Source organism: Lepidochelys olivacea (assembly GCF_965140295.1).
Source record: "Lepidochelys olivacea isolate rLepOli2 genome assembly, chromosome: 4".
Classification (NCBI taxonomy): Eukaryota; Metazoa; Chordata; order Testudines; family Cheloniidae; genus Lepidochelys; species Lepidochelys olivacea.
Genome location: NC_140414.1, coordinates 20,432,418 through 20,455,495, shown reverse-complemented (window position 1 = coordinate 20,455,495; position 23,078 = coordinate 20,432,418). Strand labels below are relative to the sequence as shown.

The window sequence follows — 23,078 nt, the reverse complement described above, 5'->3', positions numbered from 1 at the left end:
CTTCTGTGCCCAAACTACGTAAGATACAGGTCTCTGGAAGCTCTCTGCTTCAGAGCCTGGCTCTCTAGCTCAGGCTTTAGATACTCATGGTTTTAGCCCTGGAGGTCCCAGGATCAGTTTCTGGTGTTGGCCATTGGACAATCACAGATCTCCTGGGCTAAGGTGTAAATGCTGTCATGTATGCACGGTTGTGCAGTAACTGAAGGAAAGAAAAGCATTGTCAAGCCGCTCTTCAGGGATTTCAGCTCAGACCGTTTTAAAGTGATACAATGAATTTGAAAATTGACATCTGTCTCGACTTTTATACCTACTACTATTACAGTAATCTTAGGAGCTGCTTGTAACAGAAAAGTTAGCAAAAACCCTCCCTTTTCAGTTTGTGCATTTGACAGCACGTATAGTCAGCTCTTTTGGGGATGATTGGTTGTATATCCTGTCTCCTACTAGTATGGTGGTCCTGCTCTCAAGCACAGTGATGGACCAGGCGACAATAGGAATCTGGGGAAAGTGTCCAGTGGAGCCGCTCGTTTCCTTTTTTAGACCACTGAATAAAGAAATAAAGCATTAGGAGAAGAAGCACAGCAGGAGGGGCTCTCTCTACACCCTGGAACTGGGAATTCACTCTCCTACTTTCCTGCCTTCAGAGAAGGAGGAGTGAAACTAAGTGCAGACATTAGTAGAAATGAAAAGTTTAGCAGCTTCATAAGAATAATCTCTTATCCTTGATCTTTGCATGCAGCTTCCATTTATGCCCATGGAAGATGTGTTGTGGAGATGGACTGAGGTTAATTTGTTGTCCTGTGTTTATTATACTCTGGTCCATGAGCCATAATTAAAAATAGAATTGGGCTACAATATTAATTGAATGTTTTTGGTGGTAGACTAAGTGGTCAAGTTAGTTGTGGGGGTGTGTGTCTCCGTGCAATGTTGTTGCTGCAGTTAGAGGGAAGTTGGTCTTGTGGTTATTGCACTGGCCTGGGACTTGAGCGAATTGGGTTCAGATTCTGGCCACAGTTTTTGTGAGCCTGGGCAAGGTACTTAGTGTCCCTGTGCCTCAACTCCCTATATGTAAAAGCAGGATGGCGGTTCCTCTTTTCTTCCGCCCTGCGGCTATCCTGCATATTTAGATTGTATGCCTTCCAGAGCCTCTAGACATTACAGCATTACTCATATCCATAATCAAACAAGCAAGAACTTCTTGTCATTGCAAACAGCCAATATACCGAGGGATTGGTACAAATACATGAAATTTAATTAGCTTTATTGTGGTGAGTGTCAGTTTCCAGGTAACTGCATGTGTATTCCCTCCTCTGTGATCCACTCTAGGTGTTCCCGGTCTCTGGACAGGAACCCATGTCCCACTCCCTTCTGACCATGGGTTTAAGGCTGCACAGTTCCCTGTCTTACACTGTGATATCCCCAGCAAACCAGTCTGTCTAAAGGCCAGCATGGCTGTGTTACTTTCTCTCCAGGGCTAAGAACAGTGTATACCATCACTTACAAGTTACTACACAGCTCTTTCTAAGCAAGCATCTTTATTGTTAGGGCCAAAAGCATTATAAAAATTATTAAAAATTCCTATATGCATGCTAAAAGCTCACCAGAGGTCACCCATAAGTCCTATGGGGCCCTACTAGGCCAAAGACTTCACAACCCTTCCGCATACTGGGGTGGGGGAGTCCCCTTCAGACAGAAGGTCCTGTCCATTTGCTGGATCAGAAAGAAGGCCCTGAGTAAATTTAAAGGCAGCATTTTTGTGCCAAAAGCCCATCCTTTGTCTGTTGGTCTGTAGAAAACCCAGTTTGAATCCGTATATGCAAGCCTCCCCAGGAGGTGGTACTTCTCTGGAGGTGTTTACCACCTAGAAGATTCAGTTTAATCATGCCCCTACCAATTTTGTTCCTGGAGCAATTGTAGTAATCTTACCCCCTGGAATTGCACACAGTTTGTGGCCCACAGTGATGCATACCACCCTGATATCTTCTGGGAGAGCAATACAGTGGTGCACAGACAATCCAAGAAGTTTTTGGAAAGTGTAGGGGGCAATTTCCTGGTGCAAGTGCTGGAGGAACCAACTAGGGGCAGAGCTCTTCTTGACCTGCTGCTCACAAACCGGGAAAAATTAGAAGGAGAAGCAAAAGTGAGGGGAATGTGGGAGGCAGTGACCATGAGATGGTCGAGTTCAGGATCCTGAGACGAAGAAAGGAGAGCAGCAGAATACAGACTCTGGACTTCAGAAAAGCAGACTTTGACACCCTCAGGGAACTGATGGGCAGGATCCCCTGGGAGAATAACATGAGGGAGAAAGGAGTCCAGGAGAGCTGGCTGTATTTTAAAGGCCAAACCTCCTTATTGAGGTTACAGGAACAAACCATCCCGATGTGTAGAAAGAATATTAAATATGGCAGGCGACTAGCTTGTCTTAACAGTGAAATCCTTGCTGATCTTAAACACAAAAAAGAAGCTTACAAGAAGTGGAAGATTGGACAAATGACCAGGGAGGAGTATAAAATTATTGCTTGGGCATGCAGGAGTGAAATCAGGAAGGCCAAATCCCACTCGGAGTTGCAGCTAGTAAGAGATGTTAAGAGTAACAAGAGAGGTTTCTTCAGGTATGTTAGCAACAAGAAGAAAGTCAAGGAAAGCGTGGGACCCTTACTAAATGAGGGAGGCAACGTACTGACAGAGGATGTGGAAAAAGCTAATGTACACAATATTTTTTTTGCCTCTGTCTTCACAAACCAGGTCAGCTCCCAGACTACTGCACTGGGCAGCACAGCATGAGGAGGAGGTGACCAGCCCTCTGTGGAGAAAGAAGTGGTTTGGGACTATTTAGAAAAGCTGGACGAGCACAAGTCCATGGGGCCGGATGCGCTGCATCCGAGAGTGCTAAAGGAGTTGGCAGATGTGATTGCAGAGCCATCGGCCATTATCTTTGAAAACTCATGGCGATCGGGGGAGGTCCCGGACGACTGGAAAAAGGCTAATGTAGTGCCCATCCCTAAAAAAGATGGGCCTCACCTCAATCCCTGGAAAAATCAATTCTGAAGCACTTAGAGGAGAGGAAAGTGATCACAGACAGTCAGCATGGATTCACCAAGGGCAAGTCATGCCTGACTAATCTAGTTGCCTTCTATGATGAGATAACTGGCTCTGTGGATGAGGGGAAAGCAGTGGACATGTTATTCCTTGAGTTTAGCAAAGCTTTTGATACAGTGTCCCACAGTATTCTTGCCAGCAAGTTAAAGAAGTATGGGCTGGATGAATGGACTATAAGATGGATAGAAAGTTGGCTAGATCGTCGGGCTCAACGGGTAGTGATCAATGGCTCCATGTCTAGTTGGCAGCCGGTATCAAGCGGAGTGCCCCAAGGGTTGGTCCTGGGGCCAGTTTTGTTCAATATCTTCATTAATAATCTGGAGGATGGCGTGGACTGCAGCTAGTTTGCAGATGACACTAAACTGGGAGGAGTGGTAGATACGCTGGAGGGTAGAGATAGGATACAGAGGGATCTAGACAAATTAGAGGATTGGACCAAAAGAAATCTGATGAGGTTTAACAAGGACAAGTGCAGAGTCCTGCACTTAGGACGGAAGAATCCCATGCACCACTACAGACTAGGGACCGAATGGCTAGGCAGCAGTTCTGCAGAAAAGAACCTAGGGGTTACAGTGGATGAGAAGCTGGATATGAGTTAAGTGTGCTCTTGTTGCTCAGAAAGCTAACAGCCTTTTGGGCTGTATAAGTAGGGGCATTGCCAGGAGATGGAGGGACGTGATCGTTCCCCTCTATTCAACATTGGTGAGGCCTCATCTGAAGTGCTGTGTCCAGTTTTGGGCCCCACATTACAGGAAGGATGTGGAAAAATTGGAAAGCGTTCAGCAGAGGGCAACAAAAATGATTAGGGGACTGGAACACATGATTTATGAGGAGAGGCTGAGGGAACTGGGATTGTTTAGTCTGCAGAAGAGAAGAATGAGGGAGGATTTGATAGCTGCTTTCAACTACCTGAAAGGGGGTTCCAAAGAGGATGGATCTAGATTGTTCTCAGTGATGGCAGATGACAGAACAAGGAGTAATGGTCTCAAATTGCAGTGGGGGTGGTTTAGGTTGGATATTGGGGAAAAACTTTTTCACTAAGAGGGTGGTGAGGCACTGGAATGGGTTACCTAGAGAGGTGGTGGAATCTCCTTCCTTTGAGGTTTTTAAGGTCAGGCTTGACAAAACTCTGGCTGGGATGATTGTGTAGGGGATTGGCCCTGCTTTGAGCAGGGGGTTGGACTATATGACCTCCTGAGGTCCCTTCCAACCCTGCTATTCTCATTCTATGATTAATTTAATAGATTATGATCCCCAAAGATACTGCATGGGATTGCAATATCTGTCACATGAGGTTTTTGCCTGTGAAAATTTCTGGTTGTAATAAGGAGTACTACAGTAGATGGAACAATCAATTTTGTGTTTTTTATTGGGGATTAAGTTCTGCTGGCTGTCAAGGGTAAACTATTTGTAACTTGTGGAAGAGGCACCAAAAGCCTTGGATAAGTGACTGTTTTCATTGTATAAATCCAAGTAAATATATTTTGACAAACTAATCTTCCTCTCAGGTTTTTTCTTTTAGTTTCTCACAGCTTCAGAGAGAAGGACTGCATGCTTGTTTGCTAGTATTTAATGATTAAACTAAAGCTAATTAATAATCAATTCAGAAACTTTTATTTTTGTCTTGATCACTCCCTACGTCATGTTAGGAGCATGGTTCTACTTCATACCTTTATATTAACATAATTGTATTACTATTAGAATTAAGCATCCTCAGACATTTGTTAATCTTAATTTACATATTGTTTGGTGCTTTTAAAAGAAAAATAATGTAACACCCCACTTTTGTTTGAATTTTTGTCTTACAAAGTATTTCTGAAGTTATTACTTCTGACTTCGTTCTCTACATTCATGTTGGGAATTGGATGTGTTTGGTGGTGGGGAAAACTTCCCTTCGCTTCAAGGAAAATCAAAAGCGCGAAGAAACACTGACATCTCTGACATAGGTCAGTGCAGTAAGTGTTAAATAGAATAATTTTAGTACTTCTGGGAATTATTTACTCTTGCTTACAGTATATTTTAATGGATCTCTTTTTCATATTTTGTGATCCAGGTCTCCAGAGGTGAAAACAAATGTAATGATAAACACTCCTATCTTCTTAAGCAAGTGTCATTTTAATCCCATTCGGCGAGCATTAAATGAAGTTGATGGGCATTAGACTGTTTTACTTTACAGGGGAGGGAGAAATTATTCAGGCTATTTGCTGGAGAACGTTCAAAAAGCGCTTGGAGTTTTACCAAGACTTTGAAAGATCATGAAAATGTCAATGTGCTTTAGGCCTAGAAGGAGGTTTTGAATTGTGCCAACATGTTTATGAATAACTTTTACATCTCATTGCAGCCCTACATAGCTTCCTGCTTCCTTCCTCATTAAAAAAGAGAAAATGCATTTGTGTGTTCAAGCCTCTGTTCAGGCACGAAAGAACTAAGACTGAACAATATATGCCATAATGACTCAATAAGATGGATTTCTATTAGATCGTAAGCATTTTGGGGGAAGGGACTGTCACTTATGTTTATACAGTGCATAGCTGGTCTCTAGATGCTACTGCAGTGCAGACATTAAATAATAACTTTAGGCAGAAGCAAGTTGACTCTTCTCTCTTCCCCCTCCCCCAAACACAAATTAGTAAATTTATCTTCTTCCTAGTTGGTGAGGGATGCTTTGCTGGTTTCCTTCTAAGCTCTTCTGAAAGACATCTAACTTTTTTTTAAAAAATGTTGATAGTTTAAGATAAACTTTTAGTCGCATGATCATAAATAAATTTGAAACAGTGACTCAGGAGAATTTGGGGTTGTGGGTTTACTCCGCACCGGCAACTTAAAACAATTATCATAGAAATGTAGGGCTGGAAGGGACCTTGAGAGGTCAAGTCTAGCCCCCTGCACTGAGGCAGGACCAAGTAAATCTAGACCATCACTGACAAGTGTTTGTCCAACTGGTTCTTAACTTCCAGTGATGGGGATTCCACAGTCTCCTCTGAAAGTCTATTCCAGAGCTTAACTACCGTTAGAGGTACAAAGTTTGTCCTAATATCTAACCTAAATCATCCTTGTTGCAGATTTAAGCCCATTACTTCTTGTCCTGTCTTCAGTGATATGGAGTACAGTTGATCACCAACCTCTTTATAACAACAGTCTTCAAATATGTTAAGGGCTATCAGGTTTCCCCCTCCTCGCCCCCCAGTATTCTTTTCTCGTGACTAAACTTGTCCAGTTTTTCTAACCTCCTAGGTCAGTTTTGTTGCTCTCTTCTGGGTTCTCTCCAATTTGTCCACATCTTTCTTCAAGTGTGGCACCCAGAATTGGACAGAGCACTCCAGCTGAGGTCTCACTGCTGCCATGCAGAGTGATTATAACCAGTTGCATTTCTGTTTAAAACAGTGTGAAGAAAATCATGGCCTCTTTTAGAAACATAGAAAACATTTTTCTCAAGAAGGTAGACTGTGATTGGTAAACCAGACTATTTTATCACTTTCATGGAATACACTGATATGATCTATATGACTGCCTCTAATTTCCTCTTGGCAAAATTTCAGTGAATTTATAGTACTGCTGCCAGATTTATCCTGAAGATCTCTTATTATCCATACCAGCATCACTTATAAAGATGTAGGATAAGTAAGTGGAAAACAGAAGATCATTCCCTTTTTTGGTTGGCGTTCTGAAAGTCAGTATTTCTGAGTGTCTAAGGCTACTTACAATCCACCAGTATGGTCTAATGGCTCAACGCTTCCTTGTTTGACAGGCTGCATTTTTCACATCTTCAGTTTAAGTTGCATCTTCAGACTCTTTCTTTTTGCTTTAGTTGATAGCTTCATCTTACAGCCAATCCAACAGATGCAGTTTCATGTCAAGAGGGAGTACTGAAAGGCTGCTCCCGGTTGCACCAATTCCAACATTGGAATACAGGAGTATTGCTGGGCTAACCTTTGTATACACCTGAGCAAGAGCTATTTGAGAATAACTGCAACTATGTGTGGGGCTCCTGAGCTGAGCGCGGTTACTCTATCTTCTTGATTTCAGTTGTAGTATGTTTCTAACAATCTGTCTTTAAGTGACCCTGAAGAACTGTTAGAATTCTTTGTATGTGCCTCTCGCAATTGGCAAGCATAGACTTATACTTCTGTGCATGCAAAGATTTTTGGTTCTATAGACTGATAGGTTTCTTGTTCAAAAGAGATCTTCAGAGGTTAAGTAGTCTTTCTGTGCATTTGAGGATTTTCTGTACTTTAATACAAATAGAGTTTTCAATGTATAGAATATGGTCATAAATATTGTTTGAGAATGCAGTTAGCAGAAGGTTTTTTTTTATGTTCTCTTTTTACTGTAATGTGACTGTTCTGGTAACTTGCAGCTTTCCCAGGGTAACCTTGGACATGTATACTGTAAGGGTTATTTTTGTTGTGGTTACATACAAATGGACAGTGAAAACAAACGAGTACAGTCATGTAGGAAAGTGGCACGAGTTAAGTGTTCTTGCCTAAAGGCCACTTTGAACTTTTGGGAGGTGGGTTTGCCACTCTATAGCAAATGGTCATTTGATATAATCTCTGTTTTGAATAACAAGCTGCTATAATGTAGAAATCAAATAATATGTTTAATTTTAGGTTTCATTTTAAGTATTCATAATTTCAGGGGTTATGCTGGTGTTTGACTCTCTCATGCTTCTTTTGAGTAGTGTTGTGGATGATAGCTTAAGATCTTTGTAGCAAGTGAGCAAGTCTTATAATTTGCATTTCAGGGTCTGATTCACTGAATAGAAGAAGTGAAATTAACTGAAGTGTTTTGTAGCAGCTGAGGCCCTCCACTTACTGGCAGAGAAACTTTCACAATGCAGAATGATACCTCAGCAAATCTCACCTGGTTTTTTCCCCCCAAAGAGAAAGCTGCCAATTTAAACAGAAGAGGTCACCTGAAACTTTGTAGTTCTTGGTGTCATGTGGCCAATGCAGCCCTTCCATGTAGGCAGGTGTAAATGGGTGCACGGGACCAAGATTATTTAATCACCTTGACCTCTAACTAAAATTTTAACTAAGACCAGACTCTTTATTTGGAATTTGCCTCTGATTAAAGAGAACGTTACAGTAAAAGAGACACCTGTGCCTGGGGACCTGCATCCAATGTTTAAGTTTCTAGGGTTTGGCTGGGTGGAAGCACATTGTATATTCTGGTTCTCAACAAGAATTCTGAACAATTATAAAATGGTAACTTTTGCTTCTATGAAAGTTTCCATTTGAGATGCATTTAATAAAAAGATGGACATTTGAGCTTAACGTTCCTTGACAGATGGCTCACAGCTTGACTTCTGATGAAACAACAAAATCACAAACCTAAATAATTTTGAAATATGATTTTTTTGTTTGCTTTTAATTGAAAAATACGTTTCGAGAAGCAACAGGAAAGTGTTGCCAATCTTTTTCCCCTAACCGTGTGTGTCTTTATATATACAGAAACTTAGTATAAACTTAAACTGCGTGAATCTAATTCTGTAACATTACCCTGTTCTAGAAATTAGAGCTGGAAAAGACCTCTTGAACATAGTCCATCTCACTGAGCATTCAGCTCCAGCTACTGTAGTTACCATTTTATAATTGTTCAGAATTCTTGCTGAGGACCAGAATGTACATCTACCTGCTTCCACACAGCCAGATCGTAGGAGCTTTGCTCCCCCAACCTAACAGACATAGGATAAAGGTCCTGAGGCAGAGGTGTCTTAGAGTACATTAGTGGTCCTCAAACTGGTGCGCAGGCCATAACCAAGTTGAACATGGGTTGGTTTCCTATATAGCATTAGTCTCAAAACCAGGGTTGCAGCTACACTGATTTAAATTATGAATATGATGCACTGAATATTCAGTTTTAAGCATGGTATGTTAAGTTTTAAATAAATATAAGAACCACTGGACCCTGATACAGCAGCAGCAAAATACAGGGCTTATGGAGGGAAGAGTAGCAGCCAACTAACTAGAGTAATTGCACATTAAAAGAGATGGGGAAGTTTTGGCAAACAGCAGGACCACCCCTCTTACAGGAAGTGACATGGAATACTTCATGTCCATTTGGAGCCAGAATGGATTGACTTTACTGTGTTTAAAGTCTTTGGGCTCCACAGAAACATTAAATTTTTCAGTAAACACTCAAAACCAATATTAATACTTTCTTTATTAAAAATCTGTACTTAACAAAATCCCATTAAAATGTCTGAAAAAGAACAGTTAAGGGATCCAAATAGTGCCCCTCTACCATAAATTCTTCATCACTTACTGGCATCCCAACTGATCTTATGTTGTCCCCCTGCAGAAATGTACATAAGTCCAAATAAAATATTTCTAGGTTATAAAGTTTCATTTCCTATTAAGGGATCAACTTCAAATAATGGTAACACATTACAACATTACTCGCTACAGTACTAACCTACAGCTCTTCAAGGCATGGACTGTCTTACTGTGTGTTTGTACAGCATCTAATGCAGTCGGGCCCTGATCTTGAATTATTACATATTGGGGTTGGTGGTATTGCAGTGCCCCTCCCAGCAGGGATTGGAATCTGGGTCTTGCACTCCAAGGCTGGCGACGCCTGTGAGTCTGAGAGCCTGCCACATACAGAGGACTTGGACCCTGGTGCTGCTAGTGCCTCATTACTTTGTCGAATCTCTCTGGTGTGCTGGAGTGGTGCTAGTATTTTGGAGTCCCAGATGGGACTGGAGGAATCTCTTTACTGGAACTGGGGCAGTGCACTGCTGTATTACGTGAATGGTTTTGGAGACTTAGCAGTACAACAGCGAAGTCTGTAACCTGGAATCAGTCATTAGCAAAATCCTAATATTCAGACTCTGAAACCAGGATCTGATTTACTCATGACCAACGCTGTGTCCTTGCTTAGGCTCTTCAGTTCATGGATGAATGAAATTGCTGCACATGAGCAGCATGGGTATAGAGTCCTCTTAGCATAGCCCTTCTATTGCAATACAACTTCGTCTGTCAGTGGAAGTTCACTGTCATTAGCACTTTGGTTTGCATACCGCTGTGTACTTTGAAGATATTTGAAACCTTTGTTCAGATTCCTGTTAAATGAAATTTTACAGTCAGTTTATCATAAGAAGGTTTGTTTTCTGTCTAATGACTGAGACGGTTGCTCAAAGGGAAGCTTTGATAACTCAGGCCTTTCCATTTAAAATGCCAGAGTTCTGTTTTGTATGCACTGTTGTAGCCGTGTCGGTCCCAGGATATTAGAGACACAAGGTGGGTGAGGTAATATCTTTTATTGGACCAGCTTCTACTGGTGAGAGAGACAAGCTTTATACCTCACCCACCATATCGCTCTAAAGTTCTGTTTTGTCTGTTCTACCGATGGAAGCCCTGAATTTGGAAGAATAGCTTCTCAATAGTGAATGATCAATTAGCTGATGAATTGGAGATGGACAACACTTATTGATTGGACTGGCTGAAATAATTTGAACTAGCTTCCTCAAATTCTTCATAGGTTTTTTGAGTTGTCATTTCAGCAAACCAAAGAAGTTACAATTACTTTAACATTTTCAAATATACTAGAAGCATAATTACTAAGGAAAACATGCATTCTGTATACCACTTTGCTCAAAATTCCAGGAAATCAAGGTATACATGTGTTGTGTGTAAAAACAATTCCACAGATTATAATTATGAATCAAAAGCCTTTATTTTGTTGTTCAGCACAGTCTGAAAGAGTGTATCGAGAGAACCACTTCTCACCACGTGATACGTAAAATATATTAATCTTTTTTACTGGAATGGAATTTCAGAGCTCTCCACTCTGCTGAAAACTTACATCATTTGAACTTAGAGAGACAAAGTGGGTGAGGTAATATCTTTTATTGGACCAACTTCTGTTGGTGAAAGCAGCAAGCTTTTGAACTGCATAGAGCTCTTTCTCAGGTCTGGGAAATGTACTCAGACTGTCACAGCTAAATACAAGGTTAAACAGATAGTTTAGCATAAGCAGTTAGCGCACATTCTAAGGCACCATTCAAGGTAAACGCAAGCTCAGTTTTAAAAGACTATAAAGCATATGAGATAATCGGAAAATTTAATTGCTGGATTGACTCTAACCCTGTAATTAAATAATAATGCTAATGGAAATTTACTTTCAACCTTTCAATTTCACCAGTCCTAGGTAGTGTAAGAGACTCTTGATTTAGACATTGGCAGGCACAAAGCAGAAGAAAAGCTTAAGGATTTATAGAAAGCAAAAATGATGTTTAATGCACCTACACAGATTCAAATTACAAAGAATGTTGAATCTGAAACTTGAAAAAAGGACTTGTATACCTGGAAATTAAATTGCTGTGAATTACATACACTAATCTGAAGACTTTTCCTTGTTTGTATTCTTGTTTCCTGTAGGAAGGAGTAGTTGTCTTAACTACTTCATGATGATGCGTCCAATAGCAATGCAATGGTATGGGTTAGTAGATCTGGGGTAGTGAGATAGATATTCTGGAATACTCTTGAAATTCTGCTAGTCGATCAGTATACGGTAATGCAATTATTCTGACTTTAGAAACCAAACTTCCATGGAAGAAACTCCCCCTTCCAACTTTGGCCCTGATTCTGCAAAGACATGAGCGCATGCTTAACTTTATTTATGCACTGTGAGAGGTACCATGGAAGTACAAACATTTTTGCAGATGTAAGTTGATGAAGTGTAATCTGTCAGATGGCTTGGTTTTAAAATGAAAATCTGTTGTTTCACCTATGTAATGTAATAGTCATGGCAATCTTTCAGACTAACAGGGATGCCAAAGGAAAAATATGATCCTCCAGATCCTCGCAGAATTTACACCATCATGTCAGCAGAGGAGGTAGCCAATGGGAAGAAGTCTCAATGGGCAGAATTAGAAATCTCGGGTGAGTTTTTTCAAATCTTGGCATGGCTAAATTGCTGATTAGGAATAGCTCTAATGTATAGTAATATTGATATGAACTCTTCTCTTATTAAGGTGCTCTGTTTCGGAGAAGGGAGAGAACATAATTAAAGAAAAACACCTGACTTCTAGGATCACTCAAGAGAATTTCCAGTTTAGCCTCAAAACACTGTCAAGTTTTGAGTGTGAATAGATTTGGTTAAAAACTAACTTGCAAAAAGCAGATTTGCTTCTGCTTTTTTTCTTTCTTTCCATTTCTCCTTCCTACTCAAAATTAGTGTTGGATGGTCATTTAAAACCTGTTAGTGATGAAATGTTACAGATAAATTCTGATGAGTGAGTTCAGTTCTTCCTCCTAGGGTATATTTCAGCACTTACTGTATATACTCGTTCATACGCCGAATTTTTTTCGTAAAAAAGGGAAGCATCAGAGAAGGGGGTCGGCTTATGAACAGGTATAGAGAGCGGGAGAAGTGGGACACAGCCCCTCCCCACAACAGAGAGGGCAAGGAGAGCCGGCAGGGCCAGTGTCTTTCCGCTTCTGGCCATGCTGCTCTCCCCCCAGCCTCCAAAGCAGCTGCAGCTCCGGGGCTGGCAGGTTACAGCTGTGCCACGCTCGGCCCCGGCCGCCAGAGCAGGCTGTGGCCGTGCCGCCGGAGCACGCTGTGGCTGTGCTGCCCAGCCCATCAGAACATGCTGCAGCCGCGCCATTCGCCTGCTGGAGCAGCTCCGGTCAGGCCAGACACCTCCACCCCTGGCCCTCCCCAGATAAGGTGGGAAGAGATGGGGTGGGGAGAGTCTGTGGGGGTCCCGGGGTAGGGTCATGTGGGGTTACCTCCCTGACCCTCAGCTTCTCCCCCCAAAATGTCCCCACCAGTTGCTGTCCTGGCCCGTCAGGGTAAGCAGCTGGCGGGTCGGGACAGTTTGTTTACTTAGGTTTACCTCTGTGCCTGCAGTTGCTCGAGGTAAACAAACTGTCTCTGCCTGCCAGTGGCATTTCCTGATGGCCCAGGAGCCAAAGTTTGCTGACCCCTGAATTATAGGGTCGGTTTATGAATGGGTCATAAAAAATTTCCATTTTTACTTATCCATCTGGGGGGTCGGCTTATAAACTAACCAGCTTATGGTTGAGTATATACAGTATTTAGAGTAAGAAATCAAAATTCCATTCTATTACCAGGCGTGGGATTTTCACATCTGATTGTTCCATGTAGCACATTAAAAGTACCCCTCCATTCCCCAATGACTTGTGCCTATTGTCTTGACATAATAAAATGCTGTTTGAAGACCTAGTTCTTTACATTTTCTCTTTTAGGTAGAGTGCGGTGCTTAAGTACGTCACTTTGGTCACTGACTCACTTGACTGCTCTACACCTCAATGACAATAATCTTGCTCGCATTCCACCTGATATTGCCAAGCTCCATAATCTGGTTTACCTGGATCTATCATCCAACAAACTCAGAAGTTTACCAGCAGAACTAGGAAACATGGTATCTCTCAGGTGAGAAGCGTCGCCCTGGTTAACTTCCCCAAGAGTCTGTCAACGATGCATTTTTGAACAAGTGAACCTGAACTTTGTCCTTGAACTTGCTGAATAAATTTTTCTGAAAAACTCTTAAGACTTACTTTAATATAGGCATGCAAGGCAAATTATTTTTATTTTTAAGGGATCCTCTTTAGCATTAAACTCCAAAACCCTGAATGTTTTACTTTTGTTTTAAAGTATTCCCCATATGACTGGCTAATGTTTTACATGAATAATTCACTAATTACATTGAGCTAAGGTCCATTGCTACAAATGTTCAATGCTGGCTTTTAGCCAGCTTGCCAATAAAAAAAACCCTTTCAACTAGCCACAAGTAGCACTTCTTCCTTTCCAAGTAAAATGCTTACTCAGTGTAAAAAAAATATTTTTTTTTCCTTATCCCATTTACATGACCTTCAGAGGTCAGTACAAAAATTAATGTAGTTTCATGCTTCCTAAACTTGAGACCTTGTGCATGTATGCTGTCTCCTTTCTCTGATGTATTTTGGTATTTAGTTCCTTATCTTTGAACTTAGAGATGTAAAAGACTGTAATCTTATTTATAGAAAGTATAACCATTTTAAAACCAAAGTACCCTTCCCTCAAGAGTATCACAGCATATAATGTCATGAGAATGATCCTCCTAAAATGATGCTAATAAACTACTTTTTCATCTATTGCAGGGAATTGCTTTTAAATAACAATCTGTTACGGGTTTTGCCTTATGAACTTGGACGGCTCTTCCAGCTACAAACCTTAGGTTTGAAAGGTAAGTGCACGTCTAATAATTCTCCTGATTGATATTTTTGGGTTCTGTAGCTTTCCATGGTATTTTAAAACTCCCTTCCAAAGCAAGTCATCATCTAAATTTGTGGCATGCGTGGCTGCTTCTGCTGTATTTGTTCCAGAGACCTTCTCCCCCCCCCCCCCGAACAAAATTATACCTAATAAATAGAACTGTATAAATCAAATTGAAACATTATTTTATAATAAAAATGCTTATCCACATCAAATCTACTAACCGCTTTATTTAGATGACTCTGTTCTTGAAGGGAATATTATTTTAACACTTAACTTGAAACAGAACAATTAAATTATAGAAAGGCTACCAAATCAGTCTTCATGAATCTGGATATTCTTGTTCCCATCCTATGCACTGAGCAAGAGTGGGGAATTCACAATAATAGGTATGACAGACTACCTGTGAGCAATGTAGAGGGGTTATTAAGAAGGTTCTGATTGTAAGTTAATAACAATTTAGTCTGAATTCTAGTCGTCTAATAAAAATCAATATTTCCTTAGAAGATGTATAACTTTTTGGGAGGATATATAGAACAAAAAGCAGGCGTTGCAGGGAACAGATCTGGACAAGAACCAAGTTGTGGAAATTTCCCTTTTCTAGCAAAATAGTATTGCATCGTGTTCTGCTAGCACCCTGCCTTAGTCCAATAATGTGATTTACATTTTTACTTTAAAAAAATATTCTCCTGCACATGTTCCACTGGAAGGATATTTCAGGTTCTCCATATGAAAATAATTCTGCATTCTTCAAAAAACCAATATATTTGGCCTTCAACGTACGGGAGGCTGAGATGGCAAGAAAGAAACTTCTAGAGGGATTATGAATGCTTTTGGAAGGGGAGAGTAGATGAGACTTCAGGGCAGTGGAGGTTGTTTTAGATGCACAAAAACTGGTTGACTAATTAAGTAAAAATAGATATACTTCCCTGATAAAGAGAGTATTCATTACATTAGGGTTTGTAGTTTGAGGACGTGCATTTTTAGGGAAAAAATTCCCAAAACTTTCTGAATTTGGCAAAATGTCCTGCAGGTTTCTAGAAACCCTATTCATAAATTTATTTTTTGGTGTTTTATTTTGTTAAACTTTTTGTTTAAAACTTGGTCTGTGTCCAAAGTTTGCTAATTTGGAAAATTAAACAAAATGCTTTCAGCCATATCTGAGATAAACAAGGATGAATGAAGTCTCTTATAGGACAGTAGTAAAAAATTGAACTTTGAAAGTTGAAACTCTGCAAGTAAAATACTCCACACTGGGCAGAAGAGCATTCTCTGGGTTTGAGGAAAAATCAGTTCGGACTTTCAGTTTGGCATAAATGTTAAACTATGCCCTGTGCATGCTCTATACAAAGTTTCAAAATCCTTCAGTCTGGGTGCTCTTGGGAAGAGATGCATTCTGCATGCATGCACAGTTAGGAAGTGCATTGTGAGGCTGTTTCTCCTGAAGCCTCTCTATTTTACCCAGAAATTGTTGGAAAGTATAATTGCTGGCTCTTACCTTCAGTTCAGATTTCTGAAGCTTTTGGGCTTTGTAATATGAAATGCATGCAGCCTGGGAAAGCTTGAGAATGGTATCAAGCATTTGCCTCAGCGAGACTTAACATTTGCCCTAGAGCAGTGCCCACCCACTTGTGCATGTGTTTAATGGTGCGGTTTGAGTGTACATGTCATGACATAGTGGCACTGCACATTTTGCTACAAGAAGCTTATCTGTGTCCTCAAACTGCCCATTTTGTCCTTCCCTCACTACTTAATTATTTCATAAAAACTTTTTTTTTTAGTGCATAATTTCCGAATCTGAAAATGAATGTTTTTAGCGAGTTTGAAGTAAAAACTAAACCACTTAAGTTACTGCTGAGTTGAAATGAAAGGAAAGTATACTATTATCTTTGCTAGCTATTTCTCTATCATCCATCATTATGATAATAGAAATTGGAAATGGAAAAGACTTACTGGATCATCTTGTCCATCCCCTCCTGGGGGAGCTATTCCCTTTCAGGAAAGTCCAGTTGCAGTGCAGGTTTTGATTCGGGTAGCTAATTATCCCATTTTTGTTCTGAATCTCTTTCAGGCAATCCTTTATCACAGGATATTCTCAGCCTGTACCAGGACCCAGATGGAACACGAAAGCTACTAAACTACATGCTTGACAATCTAGCAGGTAACACAGCCAAAAGTTTAGTTTGATATACATAACTAACTGCCAAACACTTCCACTTGTATTTGATAGCATTAAATTGAGGGTCTGAGTTTCTGAATCACTTCCAGCTGCTTTTATGTTACTATCGAGTCCAGGGACTCCCGCCACTAAAATAACAAAATGGATGTAGTATATTGTAACAGATATAACCTGCAGTAGAGCGTGAAGAAATTTACCTTCCTAGGTAGCCGGATGGCTTGGGTTTAGCATATGGAGTATGGTGCCCTTTATCTCTAGATCACTGGTGTGAGTCCAGAACTGATCAGTAATGACAAAAGGTTTTGGCTTTCCTAAAGCTCTTCCTGAAGGGATCTGCACATCCAAAAGAAGTTGGTGAGCATCAGTGTCTCCTAAATCAATAAACTCTGGCATAATTGTTGGCAGTCTCAGTAGAGACAAGGATTAATTTGACAAGGAACCAAACTGTCCTTTCATCCAGAGAGGTTGAGGTACATTTGCTGAGTGACGTGGGAAAGGCTTTCACAGTCACTGTCCTTGTTTTAGACCAGGGTGGGCAAACTTTTTGGCCTGAGAGCCACATTGGGGTATGGAAATTGTATGGCGGGCCATGAATGCTCACGAAATTGACGGTAGGGGTGCAGGATGGGCTAGGGCTCTGGGGGGGCCAGAAATGATGCATTCAGAGTGTGTGTGGGGGGGGACGGGGGGGACTCTGTATTGCGGTGTGGGGTGTGTGTGAGGGTTTTGGGGTGCAGGACGGGGCTCTAGGCTGAGACCGAGGGGTTTGTAGGGCGGGAGGGGGATCAGGGGATTGGGGTGGGGAAGGGGTGTGAGTGCTCTGGCTGGGGTGTGCAGGCTCTGGGGTGGGGCCAGGGACGAGGGGTTTGGGATGCAGGAGGGTGCTCAGGGCTGGGACCGAGGGGTTTGGAGGGCGGGATGAGGATCCGGGATGGGGCAGGCTGCTGGGCCACAGGCGGGCCTCAGAGGCTCCAGGCGGAACATACTGCAAGCAGCTCCCAGAAGCATGTGCTTCCTCTGGCTCCCAGGTGCAGCCAGGCGGCTCTGCGTGCTGCCCCATCTGCAGGCGCCACCCCTGCAGCTCCCATTGGCCGGGAACTGCAGCCAATGGGAGCTACAGGGTCGGCACCTGCGGACAGGGCAGCGTGCAGAGCCGCCTGGCCATGCCTCTGTGTACTACATAGGTACTGGAACGGGGAGTCATACTGGCTGCTTCCTGGGAGCCACGCAGAGCAGGGCAAGCCCCCAACCCTTTTCCCCAGCTGGAGCAGAGGGCCGGATTAAATGGTCTGATGGACCCAATGTGGCTCGCGGACCATAGTTTGCCCACCCCTGCTTTAGATCTTATTAGTAAACAGAGGGCTTCAGTTTCCTATTTTGGTACTTTTCACTCTTATTATATTCAGATGGCAAGCAGCATGATTTCAAGAGCTCATAAACTTCAGTCCAGAAATACCACTATGAGTGAGAATCTCACACATTTGTTTTAAATCCTGTCCTTATGGGGTTATAACTTAGCCACTCTTAATTCACTGCTGAATATTTTAGCTTGTGTCCAGTTTCCCCCCTTCTCCCTCCTCCAAATATTTGGACATAAACTGAAATAGAGGTTGTTTTGTTTTTTTTTAAAAGTGTTTGGTGTATTTGAGAGATTTACTTTGTAGTCCTGTCTACAAAAAGACTTTGTCTTTTTGAAGAAGGGTTGAATACAAACCTTAGTAAGATTTATGGGGTACTTTTGGTAGGACATTCTTTAAACATTAATGACTCCATAACTTTTCTTTAGTGCAGTTTGTTAGAAACTGCAGTTTATATGCAAATTGAGTAAAGAAAAGTCAATCTATCGCACCTGGACTTGAGTGGTATGTGTTGTAAAATTGTTACACACAATTCCCTCAATACCATTTTGAAAAAAGGATTTTTTCTTGGATAAAGTCCTTTGTAGTTTTATTGCCACCCATGCAGTACATGCAAACTGACTATGTTGTAAATAAGGTCCCTGGGGAGAGGGATTTCAGTAACAATACCAGATGAGAAAATTTGGTCAAATGGCAACTTCGCAGTGGGGCAGAAGGGTTTCAGTGACTGCCTTGTGATATATTAAGAGCAACGGAGGATTCTCAGGTGCTGAGAAACCATGGAGAAGCTATGTGATTGCTGAATTTGCTATTTTATTGCGCTTACAATTTTTAGGCCTTTGTATGACTTTTCATACCCCTCTTTGTTTCCTTGAGCCTAAACAGCCTTTGGAATTTCATGTGATTGGGGCATATCTCCTCCCTGGATTTGTCTAGCACAGTATGGAGCAATGCTGCTGAGCCATCAGCTTGATTGTAAGTTAAGATAGTGTCTTCCATAGATATTTATAAACCCTAAATTAAATTAATCACTCTTGTAATTTCAGTTCATCCAGAGCAGCTGCCTTCAAGGCCGTGGATTACTTTAAAAGAACGAGACCAAATTCTGCCCTCAGGTAATTTTGTGGCCTTTCTCCCTCCTTTTCCGTCAATGCTTTGCTGACATTTGAAAAACACTTCAAATGTTTGTACTTCACTGAAAGTATTAAGCATAAGTCTTGTTTTTAAAATATGGGTCAGTCTAAAAATAACAATATATTTTTAAACTTTCTACAATTTATTCTATGGCCAAGATCTAGTTAGATTATTGCTAACTGACTGCAGCAATCTCTAAATCATACAGCGCATTTAAGTTTAAAAAAATAGCCGTGAACATATATTGCTGTCTTGGGTTCTTCCCTGTGCCCACAATGGCCCCCTCTAGGTGTTTTGTGACACCGTTTGAGAAGAATACCACAGCCTTAGCCTGTGCTTTTCACTTGGTGCAAAAGCAGTTACCTTCCCAAGGTCAGAGTTCAGTGTGTCCTAGGTGTACAGCCAGTGACTGCCCTGATAAGGCAGATACCAAACTCAGTTTGACTTAAACCAAGGAAACTTTAATGGCCATTTCAGAGAAATAGTGAAAATCATAAAATAACTGCACACAAATAACCACAGGCAATGCCTCTAGACTGCAACTAAATGTAGTTCCAGAAGCCCTTGGATCTGTGTGTGTGTGTTTTTTCCCTTTCCTTCTCTCTGCTCCCTTGGGTTCTTCATCTGCAATAAGAGAAGCACAGGAATGCCTGGTACTGAAGTTAGTTTGGTGACCTCTGCTGCTGTTTGTACTGAACTGCAAACATCCACTTAAAAAAAAAATTTTAAAATGGAACGGCTTTCCTTGGCCCAGTACAAGTTCCTCTCTCTCCTTCTTTTTTTCTTGTTAATAAAATTGCTTGTTTTAGAACACGAATACTTCTTTCTGTTCAAACCGAAATGCATTACTTTAGTGATAACACGATAGGGTCTCCAGAGAATGAGGGGGCTTCAGATGCACAGTATCGCAACTGTGCCTTAGTGGAGTGAATAATTAAGGCTGCCAGTGACTCTGTTAAGGTTTCTTTTTTTAACAGGTTTATAGTTGTAACTCTCCATAATATGGATAGAACATTGTCAGTGTTTTCTCCAAAAAGGTTATTCATGACATTTCTGCTATACTTAGCCTTCTGCTGGGCATGCATACATCAACTTCCTGTGCTGTTTAACCTTTTGTTTGTTTTCAAATTAATCTCCTGCCTCCTTAAAGTAGCTAAAGCAATAGATATTAGCTCTCGGCTCAGTTAGCAATTATTTCTGCTATATTCCTTGCTTTTCCCAATCAAAAATCCTGTAGAGACCCATTGGCTCCTCCGGATTCGTGCTGAGTCACAAAAGTGCAAAACAAACCCTAAAATAGGGACCTGATTGACGTATCTGTTTCGTTTGCAACTCCCATTGATGTCAGTGGGAGATGCATGTATGCACCAACCACTGTACTTTATTTTAACAATAGTTGTTTCCAGGCTTCAGTATGCCCAAAATGGATAATAGTGCAAACGTAGGCTAAGCAACTAAGAACTCTGTGAACAATTACCTTTTGCACAAACAGATGCATATTTTGCACATGCAAGTGAGAGGTTTTTCCCCAGAGTTTAGCCTTGTATGCCAGTTGTTGATTCTATGACTCCAGTTAATTAAACTCTTAGAGGGGGAAAACCCAGTGCTCTTATTTAGATATTGACTTACTCCCCAACATAGGGGATGTAACATACAATAATAGGTATCTTAAGAAAAGATACTATGTTTTATCTATATTCATAAGTAATCCCCCTTATGTTTCCTTCTAGCTTCATTCACAGTGATGTGTTACAATGTGTTATGTGATAAATATGCCACCCGGCAGCTATATGGCTACTGCCCGTCCTGGGCATTAAATTGGGAGTATAGAAAAAAGGGAATCATGGAAGAAATCGTGAACTGGGATGCAGATATCATTAGTCTTCAGGTAACAGTAACAAAACAACACTTTTTTGGCTTTTATCTGAAAACAGAAGAATACCTTTTGAGCCAATATTCTGTTCAAAGCTTTTTATCCTAATTGTTAATGGTGAACCTCAAAGTGATCGTTACAGAATGTGTGCATAGTTACCTTGTTGTCATTTTAAAATGATAGAAAACTAGCTGAACTAATACATACCTTGCATTAGAATGTCTACTTATTATCTATAAGGCTCCTAAATATTTTACTACTTGGGTTGTTATACATCAACAGGCTTTACTGAGTAAAGGAAGAAATTGTGTTTTAACCAAAAAGCTGTTTCCTCCAATCCCCTGCTGTGACTCCTATCCAGCGTAGTACTTGTGTATATGCTTAACTTCAAGCATGTGAGCAGTCCAGTTGAAATCAAAGAGGACTACACACACAGTTAAAAGTTAAGCCGTGATTTGCTGAATTGGGACATATTGGGTTGCTATCATGTTGGTAGGAGTTTATCCTAAGCATTGAGTACAGTTAAGTGGTGCTGGCTTTAAAGATTATCTGGTTTTTGTTTTTAAACAAGATACAGTGTATTATAAGAATAAAAACCATCACACAGGAAGAAGAGAATAGCCGCTTGAATTAAAAAGCTGACACAAGCTGAGTAGTAGTGGGGTTTGGTCTCCAAGAAATTACATTTTTCTAGAATGGGGAGAACCCTTCAGTAAGAGAGCTCACCAAGCCAAACACTAATGGCTTCTGCATAATAAGACTTTTTAACCTAGGAGAGAATTCACTTTTTAGCTGTCAAAAATAACTGGTGTGGTTTCCTGTTGATGTTCAGGACAGCTTCTCAAAATACACCTGCCACTTTTCCTTCTAAATCTTCCTTTTAATTTTGATGTCCAGGAATCCCAATCTATTTATCATACATCAGAGAACTAGTGTAAAATGTTCTGTGTAAGCAACATAAATGTATGGTTTGGGCAATAAGTTATTTAGCAACATATGCTTGTATTGGTTGTGTACATAGAGTGGTGGGAGCATTTACTTATTTTACTAACCTGTCACTAATTTTCTTCTTCTTTGTCATGTTAACTGTATTCAATTCCAGGAAGTGGAAACAGAGCAATACTTCACCCTCTTTCTGCCAGCATTAAAAGAGCGTGGGTATGATGGATTTTTTTCTCCAAAGTCACGTGCCAAAATCATGTCTGAGCAGGAGAGAAAGCATGTGGACGGCTGTGCAATATTCTTCAAAACTGAAAAGTAAGGGGCAGCTTCAGAGACCTTCTTTTTTTATGAATGTAAAGAATCAAACTGCAGCTACTGGAAACATTTTTCCTTAGGTCTGAAAAAAAAATTAATGAAACTATCAGTTTGCTACAATGGGTGGCAACCAAATTAGTATGCTTTAAAGCTAAAAATTGAAATTAATGTGAAGTACATTTCTTTCATTGTCAGACTACGGAACTGTTGCTTCTGTTAGTGGTGTACTTACAATGGTACCTTTCAGATTATACGTAAAATATTTCCCTCCAAGAAAGGGATATGAACTGAATTAATGGAATAGCTTCACTGTACTGATACTAAATTTCTAACATCTGCATAATCTCTGTCTTTGCCTGTATAGTTTTACATCTAGAGGTTTGTTGCAGGCCTAGGCCCACGTCTGTATTCTGACTATAAAGTGGGTACTCTTTTGTAATCTCTGTTTTGTGAAGAGAGCTATAGTTTTGTGCTGTAAATACCAGAAACTGTAGGTCGGGTGGGGAAAGCAGCGCTGCACATAATCCTTTTCCTCCTTTGGCAAATGATTCATGAGATTTTGCACATCTTGCATCAGTGAGACTTTATTCTCCCTGATTTATAGTGTGTTGGTGGCTATAACCTGCCATAATTTAAGGTTATGTGATGCTTCCATTGTAACTACAATTCATACCTTTTTAAAAAAAAAGTTTGCCTTTTTGGGTTGAAATGTTCCATGTTTGGAATGGCTCAGGTAGTTTTGGATAAGGGTTGTCTGTTAGAGATGGACGCACAGAGACACTAAGAACAAACCTCAACACTCATCTTTACCATGACACCCAAAGAAATCCGAGACATCATATAATTGTCTATCTGACCCTACGTGTAGCCAACTTTCCTTGGTATAGCTAAAACAAACCAAACCTCTGAAAATAGATTGCATATATTTTACCTTATCCATCCTTCATTT

General features: G+C 40.8%; 1 protein-coding gene across 3 annotated transcripts in view; it reads left to right on the top strand.

Annotated features, from left to right (window-relative positions):
• The window catches only part of CNOT6L (CCR4-NOT transcription complex subunit 6 like), a 62,568-nt gene that overhangs the window by 32,734 nt on the left and 6,756 nt on the right, over positions 1 to 23,078 (top strand). The window contains exons 2-9 of one of the 3 annotated variants that reach the window (XM_084626347.1): positions 4,910 to 5,045; positions 11,866 to 11,987; positions 13,320 to 13,506; positions 14,214 to 14,299; positions 16,400 to 16,489; positions 18,912 to 18,980; positions 20,730 to 20,887; positions 21,975 to 22,129. In XM_084626347.1, coding sequence (XP_084482473.1) covers positions 11,876 to 11,987; positions 13,320 to 13,506; positions 14,214 to 14,299; positions 16,400 to 16,489; positions 18,912 to 18,980; positions 20,730 to 20,887; positions 21,975 to 22,129 — 857 coding nt within the window. In that variant the 5' untranslated portion in view covers positions 4,910 to 5,045; positions 11,866 to 11,875. Of the gene's footprint in view, positions 1 to 4,909; positions 5,055 to 11,865; positions 11,988 to 13,319; positions 13,507 to 14,213; positions 14,300 to 16,399; positions 16,490 to 18,911; positions 18,981 to 20,729; positions 20,888 to 21,974; positions 22,130 to 23,078 lie in introns of all 3 variants that reach the window. The other 2 variants (XM_084626348.1, XM_084626346.1) reach the window with 2 other exon arrangements.